At 34.3% G+C, this 18349-nt stretch overlaps 1 protein-coding gene, 1 long non-coding RNA gene and 1 pseudogene across 7 annotated transcripts; 1 reads left to right on the forward strand and 2 right to left on the reverse strand.

Moving 5' to 3' along the window:
* Positions 1–1958: 1958 nt before the first annotated feature.
* LOC115956915 (polygalacturonase-like) lies at positions 1959–6297 on the reverse strand. Of its 5 annotated transcripts, none has more exons than XM_031075177.1 (11): positions 6271–6297; positions 5778–5845; positions 5557–5682; positions 5306–5443; positions 4436–4606; positions 3929–3955; positions 3507–3714; positions 3306–3387; positions 2768–2876; positions 2544–2669; positions 1959–2441 (listed from the first exon to the last, which is right to left on the reverse strand). In XM_031075177.1, exons 2-11 carry the CDS (start codon positions 5787–5789, stop codon positions 2211–2213), a joined length of 1230 nt encoding a protein of 409 aa, XP_030931037.1. In that variant the 5' UTR covers positions 5790–5845; positions 6271–6297; the 3' UTR covers positions 1959–2210. The 5 variants fall into 5 exon arrangements, with proteins under 5 accessions (XP_030931037.1, XP_030931054.1, XP_030931043.1 ...); XM_031075194.1 differs by lacking the exon at positions 6271–6297 and adding an exon at positions 6218–6252; XM_031075183.1 differs by lacking the exon at positions 6271–6297 and adding an exon at positions 6085–6211.
* Positions 6298–10169: 3872 nt separating this feature from the next.
* On the forward strand, positions 10170–18074 carry LOC115977061 (annotated as a pseudogene).
* On the reverse strand, positions 11392–13884 carry LOC115977062. 2 transcript variants are annotated; one of them, XR_004088486.1, is made up of 3 exons: positions 13317–13884; positions 13096–13192; positions 11392–11595 (listed from the first exon to the last, which is right to left on the reverse strand). It is a non-coding gene; the product is annotated as an uncharacterized LOC115977062 (long non-coding RNA). The 2 variants fall into 2 exon arrangements; XR_004088485.1 differs by having other exon boundaries at positions 13096–13884.
* Positions 18075–18349: the final 275 nt, after the last annotated feature.

Consider the following 18349-nt stretch of genomic DNA (forward strand, 5'->3'; position numbering starts at 1 on the left):
AAACCCATGGGAGTGTGGAATTAACAAATGAGCCGAGGAAGCTCAAAGAAAGCAAATGGGCCAAGGATGCCCAGAGGAAAGCCCAAAGGGACATAGGAGGCCATAGGTAAAAGCAAAATAGTGGCCATGCCAATCCACTGAGAGAAGGAATAAACGGCTGGCCCAAAAGAGGCCCAGCAAGATTAAGTTGTTACGGCAGGAATAACAGAATGACATTACAAGAAATAAAGGAAACCAAGGAGTGGGCCAAAGAAATGTAAGACCCATCATCAAATAAAGCCCAGCTCGTGAGTGGAGCGGGGAAACACAAAACGGCCCACGTAAAAGAACGAAGAAGTAAGGCAGACTGTGCAAACAAAGCTCCAGACCGCGGCAAACGCATGAGAAGCAGGCAGATTTTTGGACATATATGAAAGGAAAGCACGCGCAAGGCTAGGCACCACCAGCATGTACCCAGCCAATATAAGACGTGGTGGGGTCATGGGTCAGAGGTAAGAGGTAAGGGGGGTATGGTTTGGTGGTGGGGAGAGGGGAAAAGACCTATTTTGTGACTCCTGCCCAAGCCCTTTTTGGGAGGTACGTCCTGTTGGGATGACAGACCACCCAAAAGAGGCAAGGTTGAGAGGGAAACCGTTAGGTGCATGCCTTGAGGGAAAGAGAGAGAAAGCATTTACGTCGTGGCAGGTAAGAGTGCTACGGTGGGCTAACGAATGAAACAAACCTACCTTTGTCGGGCAAGGGTGAGTGGCAAACAGACGAACCCTTTGGTGGTCGGCAAGTACACCTAGACCAGACAAAGGCGGTTAAGGGGCAAAGTGGTAAAATCTGGTTACGACAGGCACTATAAAAGGACCCTTGTCGTGCCTTGAGCAAGGGATCAAAAAACAGAGAGTATCGTGGAGTAAAAGAAAAGAATAAAAAGAAAACAGAAGGAAAAAAGAGAGATAATACAATGGGCATGCACCAGTAGGTCGATTTCTCTCTCTCCCCCTGTAAATCCTGCTCTCTTCCAAAACATAACAGGAATTCTTTTTGGGCATTAACCATTCAGGTCCGGTTCCCTCAAAACCAATAATCCCCACGGCAGGATCTTTCCTGGGAGATTATTTGCATTGAGAGGAGGCGTTCTCCCCTCTTTGGTTTTGCTTCTGCAGACCAAACTTAAACTTGACTTTATCCTCGTTCTTGATTAATTCATGTTACCTTCTTTCTCCTTTACTTTCTTTGTAAATGACATTGTTTTTACTGTAATTACGTTTTCTAAGTAGGGATTACTTGGCCATTTTCCATTAAATAGTCAGAGTACTCTGTTTTGTTATTATTATATCTGCCTGTCGTAACTCATCTGAAACAGTTCTGTCTGCCGTAAGCACACTCCTGGCAGACGAGGCATAGTTTGTGTGCAAGCCGGCCCAAGTTGAGTTACAATTTGACCGGTCTCAACTTCCTTACTCAGAAACATTCGGGCCCATTACCGCAGGAGGCAGCCCAGCCCAACGCACAACATGCAAAAAAGGCCCCTACAATTACTTTCATTTTAATCTCATAATTACTAAAACCATCTCATTAGGAATGACAAAATGCCTTCAATTTACCTCACTCTTGACCAACCTTGCTCTTGCCTCATGCAAATTTTGCCCATCCCAAAAATGGATTGAGACACCCCTGATCTGACCCCATCACGTTCATTGCCATCCTCTCTCTATCTCTCTCTCTCTCTCTCACTCTCACACACACACACATATATATATAGAGAGAGTGTGAGAGAGAGAGAGAGGCCTAGATGAAACGAGGCCGATCCAATTGGCCCATTTAACTCGTATAGAAGCGCTGGTCCATGAAATGCGTAGTCTCACACGAGTACATGACCAAAACAAAAATAGAAAAGCTAGAGATCTCCACGTGCGGAAGCAGTAGTAAAAGACAATACACAGCGGGGTCCTCCATTTACACTCCAAGTTGCACACCCATTTAGTAACAAATACCACACTACTCTCAATTTCTTCACTACGTTTTATTAGCAAAATTTTGTAGTGGCTGTTCACTATTTTTCTAACCAGTAGTAATGAATCTGGCACAACACAATTATTACAGTGAAAAAATCAGTCACTAACTTACAATTTTGCTTCTTTTCTACTTTTTCTTGACATTTTCGGCACATATATATGAGAAACTTTTCATAGAGTGCCTTGAATGATGTCCCAAATCAGTCAAGGTTGTAGACAGGACTTAGGTTGAACCACTCCAGAATTAGTGCCATGGGTATTAGCACACTCAGAGACGACTTGTTGTCCAGATTTATCTGATTCAATCTTTATGTTGCTCAATTTTATTCCAGTGCAAGCAAAAGATTGACTGCAATTGAGGTTAATTGCTTCTTTTGAGCTTGATGTTCCAACTATGTCATCGTAGGTCACTTCGCTTATGTGAACTCCCGTTGTCTGTAGTTAGAAAAGTTAAATTTAATTAATTTGCATCACGTATATCTTACAAGAAATTAACTACTATTCTTTCTAAATATAACAGGGTTTTGTATGATTTACCTTTGCTTCACAATTACCTCTTGTACCATTAATATCGCAGTAATTTTGGTCGATATATATTGGGTTTTGTACTGATTCCAAGGTGATGTGCTCGAATGAAATCTTTCGAGCGTAACCTAGTCCAATCTTTTTACAAATATTGTTAAAGTATTAGATATAAATAACAAAACATTATAATTATTTCTCTAAAAACAGAAGAAGAAGAATTGGTCTAGATTTACTACCTGCCATGTCTTGATCCGAACTCCATTTGTTGTTCCCTTGAAATTAACTTTCTTCACATGAATGTCTTCGACTTTGACAGAATTTCCAAACCTGCCTAAGCTTCCAATGCTGTTTTGAAACAAACGTGAATATAAGAAATTAATCACTTGTTACAAACGTACATGCCTAAGGTGATAAATTAATATGGTAACCAACACGAAGTCAAGAAATTGCATTCTAGCTAGCCTTTTGTTTTATAGTAACCAAGAAGTTTCGCTTTCAACAACAAATCTTAGACCCTTTTTTATTCTTAATTTGAATGATTATCTTATCTAATTAAATGTAAAAAAATATATTAGTCCTTGATGTGGAAATGCTTTTTTATCACTTTATTTTTTAGATCCTAATTATTATAGTATATTTTCTCCGACAAAGCGTGGGGTGAATGTGTAGACAAAGTAGCATGATAAATATTTTTTTCCAAAATCAAAAGAGGATTAGGTTGAAGAAATAAAGGATTTCTAGCATGGAAAGAAATGTAGTAGATAGATGACCCACCTTACTCCATGACCTGGTCCACACGTAATATATGATACGGTAATATTAGATGACAATTCTCCAATGGAAACACAATCGTCACCTGTTGATAATGCAATGTTGAGTTAATTCATATATCTTTGTCATGTCAGCTTATAAATCTTTTATAATTGATTGCATATTAATTAGTTTGATTGAACAAAAGTGACTAAAATTTCTTACCTGTAGCTATGACAGAGTTGTTGACAAGGACATTTTGAGAGAATTGAACGTTAATGCCATCAGTGTTAGGGCTATTTTCTGGAGCTGTTACATGCATATTCTGAACCAAAATATCACTACTCTGATTTACCACTACATGGAATTTGGCACTGTCAATGGAGTGAATGTCACTAATAGTACTTTGCTTGCAAGATATGATACTCAATGCCTGCAATACACCGTACAAATAGATATTATATATATAGTAAAAAAAATTTTAAGAAATTGCACTTATTTAATTAATCATAAAAACACCATGCATATAACAAAGAGTAATCTACATAGAGCAAACGTTATTGATTGGAATTCTATCATATCCATAAATAAATAAAATACCAATGCATATAGTACAAAAATAAAATTGACGATATATCGATACTTACCATTGGTACTACTGTAGCACATCCGGTCTGGGGAAGAAAAAAGAAGAAGAAAGAATTAGACATTGAAAAAAAAAAAAAAAAAAGACATGTGGGATAGTGAATTATAGAGATTTTTTTTTTTTTTTTTTGGGAGAAAATACAAAGATTAATTATGATTGAACTTTAATTTAAAGATGGTTAATACCAATTATTATACATATGTAAAATAGGATTCTCTAAAATACTCCTATTTTTTAGTTAAATAATTTTAAATTTAAAAACACATATTAGTTAACAGAGTAATTTTTTTTTTTTTTTTAATTCTTAAGTTTTAGACTTCAAACTTTTATCAATTCTCACCTAAAAAAAGATCCTATAAATTAAGATACTATTTCTATGTCATTTTTAAAGATTATTTAACTAAATCTAAGATTAAAAATAAATAAAAAATTAAAAAAAACCTAATTACAAAGCGCAAACGACAATATATATATATAGGATTTGTATCCATATATATTCCGTACGTACCATATTAGGGCGATGAGTACAAGACAGGTCCCACCATTCCGAGCCATGGCCATTAAAGGTGCCATTGCCAGTGATAAGGAGTCCAGTCACACCATGAAATATTAGCCACCTTCTTGCGTCACGCCCCTTCCATACACTTGGTGAGGATGGCGCATTAATTGTTCCTATTACCTGTACAAATTTCAATCATTTACATTATTTTCTTTATTGTTTAATAAAATATATATAAACATTTTTATAGAATATGTATATATATATATAAATAAATAAATGAGAAAAATTAAGTACAATATTTTAGATTATTCAATTGATTTTAAAAACCCAATTGTACTATTAAATTTGATTTTTTTTTAAATGCTAAAATGCAAAATTGACCCTCTAATTTTGTTCAGATTTCATTTCAGTCTTTTAACTTTGCTTTCATTCATTTTAATCCTCTAAATTACAGATTTATTCAATTAAGGTCTTTATATTAACTTTTGTTAAAAATTTTTGAAAAAAAAAATCTGGAAAATATTTTTTTAATCATTAATTGATTTTTTTTTTAATTTTAAAAATTTGAAGAAAAATTTATGAAATTGAAAAATTAATCACAACATATAACAAAAATTGATGAAAAAGTCTTAATTGAATAAACTTGAAAGTTAGAGGACTGAAATGGATATAAGTAAAATTAGAGGACTTAAATGAAATCCGAAGAAACTTAGAAGGTCAATTTTGCATTTTACCCTTTAGAAAAAGATAACATTACATATATTATAGGTCACTACAACATATTATTTAAATTTAATTAAAGAATATGCATCTAGCAATTGTATCTAAATTTTATCGTATAGTAATATATTCTGCACTATTCATCTTTCTCGTTACCTGAAATGAAATGTTGCTAGATTTGCACGGACCCTGAAAAGTAAGAGGATAAACTAAAAAATCCTTGCTACTTGGCACCACGACTGTAGGATTTTGAGTTGCTGCGCTACATGCAGCCTTCCATGCTGCCGAAAATGCCTGTACGTAGTACATAATGTTTAGCAATTTATATATACCAGCTAGGCTTTATATTTATTAGAAAGAGAGGGAGAAAAGAAACAAAAATTCACAAGGTAATTAATAAAATGTACATTGGAATCATCTGATTTCCCATCTGCCTTAGCACCATAATCTAACACGTTGAAAATCGTTTGGGCACTTGAGAAAGGCAAATCAGCAGAAAATAGCCCAAAAATGAGCATCAAAGCAAACACAAACTGCAAAGAGAAAAGTAAATATTAATGTTTATAGTTTTAACCAAACCTAGTATTATTATCAAAAACCCAAAGGGTACAAGCTTCTCATTTCTCACCATGGCTTTCATTATTGATTCTGAGACGTACGTACAGCTCGACTAAAGTTGTAGAATTAGTGGGTCATCTACAAGAAAAAACAAGGAAAATTGAAAATTAGTCATAACTGGATAAATTAATAAAGAAGTAATAAGAGTTAAAATATTGTTGGTAAATAAAAGCCGTAACTTTATCTAGGTATGAGAATGTGGATAGTGGATACCAACATTTTTTTAAAGGGAATCCATATTCTCAAAAAAAGGGCATTACATGGAAATCTATGTCTTTATTTTTTATCTAATTCCCTTGTGTAATTTGCAACCACACCTGATAATCGTTCGACATTCTCAAAACTCTTAAAACATTACTAAGGTTTGCATTTTATTTGTAAGAAACTCCACTGAGGGGTTTACATTTTATTTTTTAGAAACTCTCAACTAAAAAGAAAGAGAAGCAATACCCCCGAGAGAGAGAGAGAGAGAGAGAGAGAGAGAGAGAGAGAGAGATGATTACAGCTATAGTGCTCAAGTTTGGGATTGTATGTGTAGGAAGACAATCTTCTTTGAAACTATTTATACGTGATCTAAGATAAGCAAGTGCAATTTTTTGCAACAAGAAAAAAGTTGGTCAAGACAGGTATTATTACCGTTAGAATAATAGCAAATTAATAGCGCCTAAGGTCTAGAAACACTTAAGGGAGAAAAAAAAAATTCTAAGAATATAACAAATTTAAGGGAGAACAACAGATTATTACAAGGAATATAGCAAATTTTATCCTGCAAAAACGGATTTGTCTCACTGTAATTTGTAAAGATAAGTCAAAAAAGGAAAATGATGAAAATAGAACAAATAAAAACTAACTTACTAATCAAAGAAAACAATTCATAGTGGTTGTAGGGGGCGAACTAGCAGCCTTGCACAAGGTTGGAATTGGGTTGGGTTGGGTTGGGAAAGAGGCCCAATACAATTAATTTGTAGAGGTAAATGGTCAAGGTTAGCCTTTTAAACCCTAGTAGCCACGGTTTAGTAATTTAAAGGAAGAAGGTTAGCATGGGCAACAGATGTATCAAAGAAATACCACAAAGAAATAGAGATTCTTAGTCAAGTTCTTCCTCGGGATGACCGAGGAGCAATGATTGCTTAAAGATACGGTCCTCGGTTTTACAGTGATTACTTTCTCTCTCTATTTTTCTCTCTCTCCATACTTTTTTCGATCCTTTGGATGGAGGACCATCCTTCCTATATATAACTGTTTGGATTGCATCTCAACCCTCCACTTGGCTGGTCTTTGATCTTTCGTTGGATACTTGTCTCATTATTGCATTGCTAGTGGTGGTAGAGTAAGTTGCAAGCCGTGGAGGTATTGTTCAAGGGTCATTCTGCTATTAATGCGACAGACTGGGCTGATATAGTGCATTAAATGTGGAGGTGATAAGTGCTTTATCTGGAAGCTTTCTCATGCTCTTGCGTATATGTCAATACTGACTTCCTTTATATTTAACCTTATAATCTCAGTGGTTTATTTCTAGTCTCCCGAGAAGTATCTGATCCTCGGGTGAGTTGTCCTCCTTGGTTTCTCAAAATGGACTTTCCAGGTCGGATTGGTCCTAATCTGATGAGTAGTTGGACCCAGTTGCACCTCAGATGGATTCCACTTGATGATTCCCTCTCTTCAGACTTTCCCCTCCCACAGTGGTAATGCAAATGTTTAGCTTACATATTCGTTATCTAATTTTCTAGGATAAGTGGATAATTTGCAAAGTTGATTGAACATGATATCAATATTGAGAACTATTCCACATTATTTTTTTTTTTGTATAACAATTCAGTTTGTGTGTGTGTGTGTGTGTGTGTGTGTGTGTGTGTTTGTTTCTCAAAAAAAAAAAAGTATAATTTTTAATTGTTATACAAAATATAACCTACTTCCATATTGATATTAATTCGTTTAGGGTTTGACTGACATTTTCTATGTTCTCTATTTTGTTAGAATGCCTATGAATCATAAATTCAAGTAACTTGTTTAGGATTAGATCTTAGAGTCTTTGAAGTGTTTTAGACATTGCTCAGGTTGATACAAGTCAAGATTCAAGAACGTACAAGTTACAGAAATAGGAATTCAAAATTTGTCAAGCTCGATTAGTCGAAGAGAAGGCTTGACTGATCAAATTGCGATTTGCAAAATTTTAAAGAAGGCCCAACAGCCCGTGAAATGTTTAGCGTTTGAGTCCAATTGTCACACCCTGAACCCAATTAGGTCCAAAGCATGAGAAAAGAACCATTAAAATAAATTGTAAGTGTTTTTTTTTTTTTTTAAATAAAGATAAATAAGCATTGTGACCTCTCCACAATATAAGTTAGAACTCTATGAGACATTTACAAACAATACAAATTACAAATCATGTCTCCAAATATACATGAAATTCCAAAATTCCAAATGGATCAACATAAAATCACAATCCTTCCTAGGAAAGGCAACCTCAACTACAGAATCTAGGCTTACCATGCCCAAGGCTAACAAACCTCAAGAGCCCAACCTCCAATAAAATTAGCTATGGTCTCGATAAATTTAGTAAGTTGAGTCACCACCCAACCATAGCATAAATCTCTCAATTTGCATAATGCTCCAATCACCACTAATAAAACAAGCTCCATGCCCAAGGTATAGAAAATTTATCTGAAAAACTGTTGGAGAGTGGGATGAGCTAAAACTCAATAAGTAGCATAATTAATGAAGATGGGGGAAATGCGATACTTATGATAATGAGCGTTTTACAAAACATTTCATAATTTAGGAATTTCCATTTGGATCATGCAAAACCATTTTCTTAAATAAATGACAACAATGATTAAAAGAAAATAGCACCAAGCTTTCTCAAAATATTTCACCATGAAACTACATACTATTTATTGTGAGCTATCAAAACACCCTTTTAAAACCTAAAAATTCAACACAAGGCCACATGACAAGCCGCCATAAAGACGTTAGGTATGCCACGAAGACATCAATTCGCCACAAAGATGGGGTGCCAAGATACCAATATCACAAAGACTACGACATCTGGTTGGGTAATCACATGTCATGGCCCAAGGGTAAAAACATGAAGAGCTCACAATTTACATGAAATCAAAACACGGTTTAATTTCAAGTAGTTTCAGAAAAACCTTTGAAATACCCAATATATTCACAAGGTTCTCAAATTTTCCAAAATAATTTCTTGTCAATAACATTTTCTATCAATTTCCCAAATGTCATAAGTCAAGATAAAACATCTTTAGAATTTGCAAATAATGCAATAAATCCACAAAATCCATTCCCAAGAATTATATCAAAGATGCTTATCTCTTCCATACTAACAAATCATACCTTTCCCCATATGCAATATTAAACATGATGCGCTTTTCATATATAAACATATATAACAAGGTTATAACACAATACTTTTTAAAAAAATATAGTTCCACAAATAATTTTCCAAAATGTGTTTGACCGAAAAACAAAGTTTATGCAACGTGGTTATTTTTCAAAAATCTCATTTAAAAGCTACTTACCTCAGCAGTCCCACCCAAATTTACCTCAACTGGGCACCGCATTCAACCAATCAAGTTACTAGTTCCATCACCAAGTACCTTGGAACCTAGAACACAAGTATCAAGCCTGTTAATAACAAGGCCTACTACAAATTACACTATCAAATTTGTCTCCATAAATCTGAAAGGATTCCATCAAAGCCATTCAAATGCAAAGGAAACACTTTGAAATCAACTCATGTAACAACAAAACCCATATAGCTGCTCAAGGAAACCAAACCTCAAATACCCATTAGTAAAATAGACAACCAAAACACCTCTTCAAAGCAAAAATCCCCCAAATGGGTTGAAATTTTCAGATTTAAATAAAAACCTTGCTACCCAAATTGTCACCCATAATTCTATCCCCCATTTCCGTTGCCAATTGTCACTCATAATTCTATCTCCCATTCCCCAAACCCACTATACCATTTCATTCCTTCACTTTCAAGCAATGTGAGAAACACAAATAAGTCTTGTGCCACATAAAGTGGCACAACCACTGCCACAACTCGCCCATGTAGCGAGTTGTGGTTGGTGGAGGGCTGTCCTCACATGGACCTACCACTAGCCCTCCAGCAACCACAACACGCCACATGGGTGAGTTGTGGCATTTGTTATGCCACTTTATGTGGCACAAGACTTATTCAAGAAACACTGGCGCTGTCGTGACAGTCCTCTGACTGACACTGACAACAGAAAGTTTCCCTTACCGAACTATAAAAATTTGCAAAAAGAAAGGAGCCCATCCCATTCCAATTATCAAAGCACCAGTCATAATTTTCCAATTCCAACAAAAAGCTTAAAAAACAACCCCAACAATTCCTGAGAGAGAGATTAGGTATATGAGTAGTAGGAAGAAAGTTTTGATGGTGGGAGGCACTGGGTATTTGGGACAACACATATTGCAAGGCTTTTCAGAGATCCAAGGCACCCCATCTGCATATGATCTTGCATTCACCTACCACTCTTACCTTCCTCAACCTCTGCTTAATGTCCTTCCTCATTTGCTTGCTTTCCACGTTGATTTGAAAACTAGGCAAGGATATGAACCCATTTCACACTCATTTGGCCAGGTCTGGTCTGTTCTGTTTTCACCCCAAAACAGCAACTATGTTCGCTATTGTTAGTCTAGTTTTGATTACTGGATTGCAAATTAGAGAAATTTATGAATTTAGTTGGTGGGTGTTTTTTGTTCTTAACTTCATAATGTGGTCTAGGAGATCTGTGTGTTAAGAAAAAATATGTCTTGAGCTTTTTTAGCTTATTAGTAATAGATTATGGGCATTTTCTGCATGCTGCATTATGTGTTTAAAAGTGCACGTGAAACAAACAACTCAAAGTACCTCTACCTGGGAATCTTTGGTCGTTTTTATCGATTCTATTGATTAATACTTTTTTTTTTTTTGGCCCCAAGAAATTTATTGGAAATCAGGAAAGCAGTATAACTGAATTGCCATCTTCCTTTTTCATTGTCAAGTTTAGAATTGAGAATAATCCAACTTTTAGTTATCACAAATGGAGGTCCATATGTCTTAGTCATTAGTGGTCTAAGCAGAATTCAGAAAATCTGAAATGCTAAAAAGCTGTCTGCTGACAATTACCATATACTAGTCACTAACCTGTGTGATGCATGGGATAGTTAAATAAAAGGGTAATTAACCAACATTATGTTAAAAGAAAGAACTAAAAGAAATCAGTGAGGGACTGATTTGCCCACGAAGAAAAAGTAAAAGAAAAAGGAAAAGAAGAGATTGAGAAAGAAATTTTTTTTTGTAATGTTATGTTAAAAGTTAAAAGAAAAAGCTAAAATAATAAGTGAGAGACTAATTTGCCCACCCAAAAAAAGAACAAAAATGAAAAACAAAAGTATAATGTTTGAAACTAAAGCAACATTAAAGACAATGGGGAAATTATTTGCAAAGAGGATTGCAACCTCTGTATGTGATACGATTTTGGCATCATTAGTATGTTTCCTTGACTCAAAGCCAAAATTCAAATTCAATTTTGCAAAAAAAAAAAAAAAAAAAAAAAAAAAAAAAAAAAAAAAAACAACAACAACCTCTCTACACAAATCCACTTTCTGCTCTAATTTATTTTGCAAATCAGACATTATCAAGAATTTCAATAAACACTGTTGTCACATCTATCTCTATTTTAGGCATTTAATTTACACATAAGCCAATAGCAATAACTATCACAGTTGCTCAATGCTACGACAATCTTGATCCAAGCATTCTACTTCTAGAATCTTATATCTTTTCTTTAAACCTGCACGTCAACAACTTTAAGTAAGAAAGTTATCAAAAGTGATTTCAAGTAAAAATCACATTTACACATAATCTAGGCAACCTAACTCACATTAGGTCTTACAATTAAGCTGATAACATTTTATAATTTCATCTTAAGCTATAGCATCTTGCTCATTAAAAGGTCGTATTCAACGCACAAAGCTCGTGCTCATTAAAATTCATAATACTTGTCGGTTTTGTCTTTCATTTTTATGTGCTCTTACCATGTAGAAACCCAAAATAAGAAAAGATCTTAGTCTTTCTTGGATTTTGATATCTTATAATATTGCACATCACCAAACAACATCAACATAAAATCATGTTAATTCAATATAGTGAACAAATCTGAAACAAAATTAATGTGTAAAACTCTAAGCATGCAAAAGAAATAAAAGCTTGAAAAGCGGAACTGAAAGCTTTTTGTCATATAAGGAAAATCAAAAATTCTTTTTTTAAATAGCCTACATTCCATACATTTTATAATAATTGAAAGAATAAAAAGAAAAGGGCTATATTAGGCTGATTCAGCTGCATGTTAGGAGGATATTCTTTGTAGTAATATAAGGCTTTACAATTCTATCAATAGAATTCCCATATATATATATATATATATATATCACTTACCAATCAAAATCTTTTGAGAGTGACTTTCTTCGAGAAAAGGATGTGATATACAAGGAGAAAACTTTCGAACCCAAATGGCATTGGTTTGAAATAAGAAAAAAAAAATGTCCCAAAGTCAAAGCTAATCTACAAAATTTGTAAAACCCAATCAAACACATTTGATTCAAGCATCTCTTCTAAAACTTTGAAAGGAATTAAGAAACAAAGGGAAAAAAAAAAAACCAAAGTTCATAGTATTGATAAACTAAAGAAAATAATAATTTGCCATTAAAAAAAGGGGGGTTGGGGGAAACAAAGTTCATAGTTAAAGAAAATAATAATCTGCCATTGAAAAAAAAAAAAAAAACAATTTCATAAGAAAACTTAAATATCCACAATTTTCATGAACCAAATATTGTCGAAATCATAAATGTATAACAAACCAAATCCAGTTTATCAAATTGTTTGAAGCTATAGGCGATAAGATCGCAGCCCTATAATCAATAAATTTTGGTGAGAATCAATTCTAGGATAGCAAATGTTTTGTCATTTGATGGTAGACTTCAACAAATCCAAACATCCAATAAGTGATGTATTGTTGTTTGGTATTCATGTCTATTGGACTAACATGTTTGTTCTGGAACAAAGATAATCAAGCGGATTGAGAGCAAGTTCAACAGGTTTCTGTGAAAAGACACTGATTTCTCGGCTTTTGGTGCTAAGTTTTTTGGAAAGTGTCTAATTAGTTTAATCAATAATTTTGACCAAGGTACATAAAAACAGATGATGTATTGACAACATATATTGAAAGAGAAAAATATATTGAGGAATGGATCATCGATCTAAATGTAGAAAGAGGCATTATCAATAGTAGTACCTTCATCCACCAATTCCTCCCACTTGAATCACCTTCGATTAACTTGAAAGCCCAATCCTTCATGACTTGAAGTTTCCCATCTTCTAAACCTTGGTTGCTTCAAGAGGATTTTTTTTTTTTTTTTTGAAACAGAGCAGTGTGAACGTTATTGACAACTATAATCAAACACATTGTAGGCAATCCATTAATAAACAATTGAAACAATGATGTTAGAAGGCTACCAGAGGCTTTCTGTGGGTATTTATACTGGGATTTTGGGGCTGTTGAACACTGTTGGATGACTACCAGAGGTAGTCTGTGGTATTTACATTGGGATTTTGGGGCTGTCAAGTCTCTGATATTTCCAACATATTTTTTCCTGGAGCCTAAGCCACTGCGTTGGAATATTCACAATATAGACAGATAACACTATTGAAATAATTTCACCCAAAAAAAAACTTTTCAAAACAATTTTCAATAACCATGGAGACCCATCAACGCATCCTCAACTGAAAATTATTTTACAATATCCATTTCATTTTATTTACAATTGAGATTCAGAGATACCTGAATAAGAGATGGAGAGAAGAGAAAGAGGTTGGCGTTAGAAAGCTAAAAGTCTGAATTTTTGAAACTGTCTTTGGAAGAGATAGAGGTTGGCGGTAGAAAGCTGCAAGTCAGGAGTTTTGAAACTGTCTTTTGAAGAGATAGAGGTTGGCGTTAGAAAGCTAAAGGGTTGATGTTTCGAAATTGTGAAAGGTAGGTAGAGCAAAAGGAGGGGAGATAGAAAGCGGTTGGCGTTAAAGAGTAAATACCATACGACTTGGGTTGAACGTAAGATACATGTAGGTTTGGGCCTTATAGTGGATAACACTAACATAAGTAACATATAATTAAAGTTATAAAGGTTGGGCTTTATGATGGAGATAGTGGTAGAAATTATTTTCTTTTTAATAGTATTTTAAAATTAAGAGAAAATTTTAGATAAAAAATATTTTGAAATTATAGGAGATATTTAGGAAATAGAAGGGTAACGACATGGCCGCTGATGTAGCTTAACAGGAACGAAGCAACATTAAATGCCACGCTTCAGCTTTTAGTATTATATAGATAGGGGAAATTTAGGAAATAGAAGGGTAATGACATGGCAGCCGATATGGCTCAACAAGAACGAAGCAACATAAAATGCCACGCTTCAGCTTTTAGTATTATATAAAATATAGATGTGATATAAATCTAATTCGTTGTTTCTGATTTTTTTTAATATATATAAAAAAAAGAAGAATAGATTTTTAAATATTAAAAACAGATGAACTTCTATCTATATTTTCAAGTACTGACTAGTATGTCATGCTTGGAATGCCAGCCTGATGTGGTCGTGAATTGTGCGGCACTCTCGGTACCTCGGTGTCTGTGAAATGGATCCTGCTGCTTCGCTCTCTGTTTATGTGCCATCTTCTCTTGTTGATTGGTTATCAAACTTTAACGAGGGTAGTACCCTTTTGATTCACTTGTCAACTGATCAAGGCAAGGACTGCTGAAATTACTAGAGGAAATAAAAGTAGAAAATGTAATTACCATGAATTGTTATGTATTCTTATTTTTTGTATATATGGTCCTGGAGTCTTAAGATAACAAGAGTGCAGACCTACGTCTTATAAGAATTAATATCTGAAGCTTGACCTATTTATCAAAAAAATATCTGAAGCTTGAGTTTAAGCCTAATTAAGCTGCAACACAAACCTGTCACTACTGGTTTTTTTTTTTTTTTTTTTTTTTTTAAATAAAAAAATAGCTTAAGGGATACTTTAAATTTCATTTTAGAGGTGGCTGCAATTCTTTAGTCAACTCAAAAGCCTAAACACCAAACATGGCAAGATTAAAGTACATTCATAGGCCTATATTGCAATTGAGTGAATTGACCACAACACTTTTTGGCTTAATTCCTCTTTTCTCAAGTCTCATCTCAAGTCTCATCTTGGGGCAATTACACATTATGATTTTTTTCCATGTCAATGACAGCATGCATATAAGTTATAACATACCAGTGCAAGTAAATACAGTAAATAACCTTTCTTGGGTTCTGGTCCAGGCATTTTCTTTCCATTATTATTAGTCATCTTAAGCTTAGTTTCTCACACCTGAAAAATTGTTAGTACCTTGACTAGTTGGATTGTGAAATTACACTTGCACCTAGTGGATCTTGAATCCTTGTCCTCACCCTCCACCTTGTTCTTATGGCAAGAGAAACTGCTATTTGAGCTCTAAGTCATTGACCTTTTCTATTTTTCATTTCGCTTGACAAATCAAATCTCAGATACAGTTATTCCCTGTCTCATCCATTTATGTTTCTATTTGGCCTTAAAATATTTGTGGCTAGATTGTCTCTGATGTAAGTTCCCAAACAGTTTATGAAAGGGTGAAGTCCTTCTACAAGGAAGAAGATGAAACTGTTCCTGTGAACTTTTATGGAAAATCAAAAGTGGCAGCAGAGCAGTTTGTTTCTGAATTTTGAGAAGCAGTATCATTTTTGGGCCACAGACTAGCTCACCTGTTCCAAAATCGCTTCCAATTTAGGTGTGTACGTATAATGTAGACCTTATGTTGTACATTCACATGTTTATTGGCTATTATCTTAGCTGCATCTGATTAGAGACTACTAAATGTAGTGGCTTTATAAGTGATTGGAAGAATAAATTGTCTTTCTCGCACCAGATCTGAGTGCTTGTTACTGATGGCTATGTTCTAAGCAAATGCATTTGTTTTAAAGTTCTCTTCTTGTTGCTTTCAATATATTGTTTGCCCATATTGTTCTGCAACCTGCCAAATCCTTGCTATGAGAATGATCCCTTTCCTTATGAAAGTGTCATCCATTCCTTATAGTCATCATTTCCCAGGTTTAAAGTTTAAACTCTTCTGTGTTGAAATTTTGCCTCTTTATGGTTTATAAAATTGGATATACCATTAATAGAATGATTCGAAACTGATCTTGTTTGCCAGTTCACTATCTTAAAATAGAGAAAAACCAAAAATATAATAAAATTACAATCATAGGTAATCTGATTAAGTTACCTTGATCTTATAGATGCCAGAACAAGTTATGTTTACTGGCTTTTGACTGATTTATAAACGAGTTGTGGGGAATTCTTCCCACTTTGAACTGAATTGCACAGACATGCAGAGTTTACTCCATTGATGTGTTGCACACCAAAACTAAATTATACTGTTCACTATTCTTGGCTAACATTTTTGTGGCCAACATGACAACTGACAACATAACAAAAGGATGGAGTTACAGATAGTGGAATTGATTTGTTGGAGATAGGACTAATAATAATATAAGCACTAGCAATTTTTCATGTAATTGGCAATTACCATCCAGTGGAAACATCAACAGCCAGTACTCGGAAAATGTTTTCTTTTTTTACCAAAATGATTTTAAGCGGTCTAAGGAAATTGAAGCTATAGTTTTCGGTTTACGTAATGTGTGTGACGAGTCAATAATTTTTCAAAGTCATTTATTGTTGTTATTGACTTTTCAAGTGACTGGTTTAAATGTGTGGCCATGAGATAGGTCTGGCTTGGAGAGAGAGATGGGGGAGGGGGGGGTACCTTTTTATAGGATGGGTACATTACAGATATAGAAAGTTTTATTGGGATGATTATATTTTTACAGCTTTAGAAAGCAGTTGATAAATGGGATATTATGATTACTTTGTACATGACCAAAAGAGTGGCTCTTAATTGATGCAGTGGGTTGATGGTGTCCTCTCTAAAGGAAAAAAGATGGACTTCTTCCATGGCGAGTTTGGCTGCCCAGTGTGTGTCAAGGATGTTTTAGCTATCATACGAGCTTTGACAAGCAGATGGATATCAGGTATAATTCTACAATATCGAAGTTTAAATACTGGTAACATAGATGATAAACTTAACATGTTATTTTTTCACCTTATCATTCATTTGGTTCTTACATTCAGGATATCCATCTTCTGGTAAATGACAGTCTTGATTAAGGTGTGGGCGATGTGGCAATATCAAAATTGCCTTCTGTTCTTTAATACCACGCTAATGATACTTTTGAATGCTTTGTTTGTGGAAGAGTATCCCTATGAAAGGAAAGAGTGTCCAAATCTGGAGCCTTTATGTTTTATTTGTGGTTATATTTTATGGATGTTGCCAAACTTCTGCCTTTTCTATATGCTTTGACTTCTCTCTCTCTCTGCTGAATTGTATGTCTGTATTAATGATTTTGACAATCAAAATTGTTGAACCAGAGGGTAATCAAATGCAGTTGCTACTAGATGTTGGTGGACCAGATAGGGTATCTCGGGTACAAAGGGTTGAGGCTGTGGTAGATTTCAGAGGATGCAATACGCCGTTAATCAAAGCAGTGTCTGCATCTTCGGTATGTATAGCATTTATGATTTAATCCTTAATTTTTAAAATGCCTGAGAACCAGGTTTTTACCTGCCTTTTCTTCATTTGCTGTCTTGATCATTGTGCACCATCACTTCATTTCATCCCCTAACCATCTATCAGCTCACCTGTTGGATGCACATTTCTTATTATATTTACTAGCTTATGATAATTCACTTCATTGGATCATGCAATCACATTGATTATTATGATAATTCACTTCATTTGTTCTTTAAATAATTCTCCAGGTTGATCGAGGCATCAAGTCCCCGGCTGACATATCCATGAATATAACCAAACTAGTTCAGACCCTTAATTTTTCTCCCACTTAATTCACAGATGGAGTCAAATTGACACTCACTACTAGGTCTAAATCTTGAGGACATGAAGATGTTGTAATTTCTGTAGTTTCTAATTTGTACAAGTGCTATTGCCAGGGGTAGTATGAACGATGATTCACAATACTAGGCCCCAATTGACCCCGATTATCTTTCCAAGTCCACTGCTCTTTGTTGAGTTCATAGATATGCTTCTCATGCCTTGAAACAAGGAGAGAAATAGAGAATAAAAGTGTTTTTCTTTTATCATCCTTCCCATAATTTTGTTTTCCTTTATGGGGAAAAAAATGTATGAGTGTTACTTATAGATATGTCTATTTGGTATAGTCTCTTTTTCTGCCTTTTGCAAATAGGTTGTATGAACAAGTTCAAACCTTAAAAAAACAACTTTCAAATTGCTTGAAAAAATTATTTTCACATATTGAAAGGATTTTTTTTTTTTTTTTTTTTTGGAACTTTGTCAAAACTACTTGAAATTGATTTCATTTTTAAACCTCTTTAATATTATACTTTTTATTTTT

Source organism: Quercus lobata, chromosome 2 (assembly GCF_001633185.2).
Source record: "Quercus lobata isolate SW786 chromosome 2, ValleyOak3.0 Primary Assembly, whole genome shotgun sequence".
Classification (NCBI taxonomy): domain Eukaryota; kingdom Viridiplantae; phylum Streptophyta; class Magnoliopsida; order Fagales; family Fagaceae; genus Quercus; species Quercus lobata.

What these genes read in the sequence shown, in the direction of transcription:
- LOC115956915 (XM_031075177.1), bottom strand. An exon ending in GGAAATCAGATGATTCCAAT is followed by an intron (nt 5,444 to 5,556) that starts GTACATTTTATT and finishes TACTACGTACAG; the next exon opens with GCATTTTCGGCAGCATGGAA. An exon ending in GAGGTAATTGTGAAGCAAAG is followed by an intron (nt 2,442 to 2,543) that starts GTAAATCATACA and finishes TTCTAACTACAG; the next exon opens with ACAACGGGAGTTCACATAAG.